This window comes from Nicotiana tabacum, chromosome 14, assembly GCF_000715075.1.
Source record: "Nicotiana tabacum cultivar K326 chromosome 14, ASM71507v2, whole genome shotgun sequence".
Lineage (NCBI taxonomy): Eukaryota > Viridiplantae > Streptophyta > Magnoliopsida > Solanales > Solanaceae > Nicotiana > Nicotiana tabacum.
The window spans coordinates 40,055,562-40,060,066 of record NC_134093.1 but is presented as its reverse complement, the minus strand read 5'-3'; the positions used below and the strand labels follow the sequence as shown (position 1 = coordinate 40,060,066).

Below are 4,505 nucleotides of genomic sequence, written 5' to 3'. Positions count from 1 at the left end.
AAATTGCGTGAAAAAACTATTTCCAGTGCAAATGAGTACATCATTACCAACTTCACTGCACAACAGTCAAGATCGTCTTATCTAATTATTATTTCACAAAAAAAGTTATAAGGGAAGCTAAACCTAACCTTTCTATATAACTATGGACCTAACTGTTGAAGCCCTGGCAATAGTTCTCCGCATTCCTTGGTAGGTTTGGACTACCCGGGGGAGGAAGAATAAAGAAAGAACCAAAATAGAAGACAATACTCATCTTGATCTCAATTTTTCGAATAAAAAAGTTTACATGCACACGCTTTTAAGAAATGTTATTATTGCTTGAACATAACATACAGAGTCATACTCTAAAGTAAATGAGCAAAATAAAAGAAACAATTGTATTTAATACCATGATCAAGCTTACACAATATCAAACATAGAAACAATAATCAACTCCCACGAACAAAGAGAGGCACTTTTGCCTTGGGCTGAACCTCTCTAAAACATACTACTACAAATTAAAAGAAGGATATCCCTCTGTACACAATAATTAGTTATCTTATTTAGTTGTGTAAATTCTTGAATCTTAAACATGATTTAAGAAAATTTTCTAGGATTTAGTGAATTATAATAAGGTAGGTTATTGTTATAAGTGACTTGATTCAGTTCTGTTTCAGTGTGTCCTTGGATCTTGGTGTTGGACGAAAAATGTCTGCCTTGTCTGTTTTTTCTTCTTGGATGTGAAGAACGAGGGATAAAAACTCCAGTTCCTTTGCTTTCTCTTCTACTATTCTGTTCATTTACATATGGTGTTCTTATAGCTGGATGGATTACTTGTGAAAATACCTGAAAATTTTCAAAGACAAAGAGAAAACTCACAAGTTTAATAGAGCTGAAATTTGAGATATAAGGATAATTTCACTATGGTTATTGACTTCATTCATTATAACAATAGAATAGAGTTACTAAGTCGGAAGGTCAAATTATGGGTCAACATATCATCTGCCAATCGCCATGTCAGCACTTTGTCACATTATAAATTCTATTTTAAAAAATAAAAAAGATTCACGGTGTAAAATTTATCACTACCCATATTTTAAACAAAAGACAATTAACAAAAATATATTAACGAAATAAAAGAGATGATTATAGTACTTATAGAAGTATAAAAGTTGTTTATCCAACAAATTGTTGGTGTGTATTCTCTCTCAAATGGATTTCCCTAATTTTGTCTTTTTTTAAAATATATTTTTATATCTCCCTTTGATAATATTTTGGTCTATTGTCAGTTCCACCCCAACCCCCAACCCCCTTCTACAAAGAAAAAAGGGAAAAAGAATATTATCATGCTTCCATGAAACTTATTACTCCAATCATTTAATATAGACAAGTGAGACTTTGATAACTTTTAGTGTATTTGAATCTTTTTAGAATACAAGGGTCACATTGACTAATTTTTTATGTGAATTAGGATATATATTCTTAATATTTTTTGAGATAAAATTTACATATTTAGAAACCACATAAAAAATATTAGTTAACACTCTAAAATATTCCCTCCGTTTTAATTTATGTGAACTCATTTGACTGGACACAGAATTTACGAAAAGATAGAAGACTTTTGAATTTGTAGTGTAAAATAAGACATATATTTTGTGTGTGGCTATAAATCATTGTATAAAGGTAAATTGTTTCCAAATAAGAAAATGAGTCATTTTTTTTTACACGGGCTAAAAAATAAATAGGTTCACATAAATTGAAATGGAGAGAGTATATAAAAACTATTTACAAAAAATATGGTTAAAAAAAAATCTTGTTTCACCGCCAAAATAGTAAAAGGTTCATTCTTTTTTAAAGAGAGGGAGTACTGGTATTCATATTCTAGGGATCTCTTCACCTAAACCCATGCCCCACGAAGAATTAAAAAGAAAAGAGAAAACTAAGGGATGGAAAAATGGACAAGAAAGAAAAAAAGTTTTAACTTATATACTCTAGTGTAAAGAAAATATATTTAAATATACTCCTTAATGAAAAAAATGAGATTTGCAAATTAAATAGGGTTACTTATTATAACATGTAAAGTTGACTTAACAGTAAAAACAAATATATTGTCAATAGATATTAGTTAAATTTGAAAGAAAAATTGAAGGGGAACATAAGTTACTACGTTTACCATTGTATCATAACATAAAATTCTTGAGAATGTTATAGCACTGTGAAATTAAATAAGAATATTCTGATCAACCCGATTCATGAATTAGATAAGGATAAACAACAATACTACCAGTTAAGCTTCAGTCACAAACAAGTTGAGAGTCCAAAATACCTCCTATGAATTAGACAAAGATAACTAAAATAATTGTAGGGGAAAAAAAGAAGACAGAGACTTGAACAAGAAAAAAGACTTGTAGTTTGAGAATTGAAAGAAAGGGGAAACATATATATGGTACCTGAAGAGAGTCAGTAGAAGGGCGATAAGCTGAAGCGTTTTCATCTTCATCATCATCCATTATTAAAAGAGAGATTTGCTTGCTCAAATCTGCAAAAAACAAATCATCTTCTACTTCCATTAATAAGTAATAACTTTTTTTACAACAGAAGAATACAACTCCAAAAAAAGTTCAGTTCTCTCTATCTATCTCTTGTATTAGTTCTCTTTTTTTTCCTCTTTTGTTGCTTTAAGTAGGAGGGATACAGTGATATAAATAGGAGGGGGAAATAAAGCAAAAAATGGGCTAAAAAAAGGAGTATACATGTGGGATGGTGGGGTCAAGAATGACAGCTAAGTCAATCTGTGCAAGACCCACAAAAGGATATCAACAAAGTGTAATGTAGTAGATTTTAACTTTGTTTCTGTAGAATAACTTTTACACTAGATTCATTTAAAAAATAATATGAATAATTGTTCATAATAAATAAAATTAGTGATTTTAAAAATATGACAAATCACATGTTACAATAAGTTTAAGTACATTGATAATATAAGAACTCTTTTTAAATTATTACTCCATTCGTTTTAATTTATGTGAACCTATTTGACTAGACACAGACTTTAAGAAAAGAGAAAAGATTTTTGAACTTGTGGTGTAAAATAAGACACATATATTTTGTGTGGCTATAAATCATTGCATAAAAGAAAATTATTTTCAAATAAAGAAAGGAGGTCATTATTTTTGGCATGAACTAAAAAGTAAATTATTTCACATAAATTGAAACGGAGTGAATAGTATACAATAATAATATACCAGTGTGATCCTGCAAGTGGGCGAGTCTGGGTATGGTGGGGGTGTACGACAGACCTTACCCTACCTCGTGTGAGGTAGAGAGGTTGTTTCTGGTAGACCACCTGGTTAAAAAAAGTATTATCAAAACAAGTATGGAAAAATACAAGAGTAAAAAAATTATGATAAAAATATAGAAGAAAATAAAAAATATTGACAACAAAAATAGTGAAGATAACCAACATAAAAGAAATAATGATAGTAATTAAATTAAATTGTTATGATATTATCCAGATGAGAAAGAGAGTGACAAAAGGAAAAAAAGAGATGAGGATTGAAAAATCTGCACAACAGCAACGGCCCACGCTTTAATAGATCAGATATCTCATCCAAAGATAGACTACATGATCCTTGGTCATTAATCACTATTATACTTACAAGGACTGATTGTGATCCCCCGCCTGGGCCTCTAAAGTCGAATCAATATTTTTGACACGAAATAAAAATACACATATAAAAGATTAATATAATTAAAATTTTAATAAATATTAAAAATTTTAATACATAATTTCTAAAATGTAATAAAATTAGTGATAAAAATCTAAAGAATGAAGAGTTATTAAATTTAAATTTTAAATTCGCTTTTGCCATCCACTACCCTCAAAGGTTCAAACTCACTCTCACTGTCCTATCTTTTCATCCACTAGATATGGTTCACTTCATTTTACACTAGTAAAGCCCCAACTTGCATCAAATTCCCATTGTTGCAAGTGTATGTATGTCACTAAAAGATGGAAATAGCTGCAGTCATTTGGCTTTGTCACACTAGACAATGAAGAAAGTTAAATTGTTGCCACTTATACAAATGACTAGTTATCACATATGCCTGCTGGAGTGCTGGTTGAAAAAATAATAATTATTTTATAATTTCTCAGCTGACGATGAAAAATATATTAAAGTTTATCCTAAAAACGGATAACAATTAAATTTGTAAGTGGTTTAAGGATACGCAGATTAATTCGATACAAACGATAAATTGAGTTAGATAAAATAAATAAAGATATAGTAAATTCAAACCACGTGAGGAGGATAATTCCAGCCTTGATGAAATATCCACCCTCAATCCAAACTCACAATGGTCAGCACTGATGAACGACAAAAACCGCCGTGACAGAAACGACACGAGCTCCCCAATTTCTTTTTAAATACGCCGTGACAGAAACGACAAAAAACCTGAAATGTCTCGTCAGTCATGTCATTATGACCTCAAATGTGTGTCAGTCGTCGGTTGGCTGTCCCTGGACG

General features: G+C 30.4%; 1 protein-coding gene across 1 annotated transcript; it reads right to left on the bottom strand.

Moving 5' to 3' along the window:
- Window positions 1-354: 354 nt before the first annotated feature.
- Window positions 355-2,672, bottom strand: LOC107807584 (uncharacterized). Its single transcript, XM_016631991.2, has 2 exons — window positions 2,430-2,672; window positions 355-825 (listed from the first exon to the last, which is right to left on the bottom strand). The coding sequence occupies exons 1-2, from the start codon at window positions 2,547-2,549 to the stop codon at window positions 577-579; spliced, it is 369 nt and encodes a 122-aa protein (XP_016487477.1). The 5' UTR covers window positions 2,550-2,672; the 3' UTR covers window positions 355-576.
- Window positions 2,673-4,505: the final 1,833 nt, after the last annotated feature.

Bases quoted from the DNA above. Each gene is read 5' to 3' on its own strand.
- LOC107807584 (XM_016631991.2), bottom strand. From the start codon at position 2,549: ATGGAAGTAGAAGATGATTTGTTTTTTGCAGATTTGAGCAAGCAAATC. The intron at 826-2,429 runs GTACCATATATA...GAAAATTTTCAG, and splicing joins CTTCTACTGACTCTCTTCAG to GTATTTTCACAAGTAATCCA.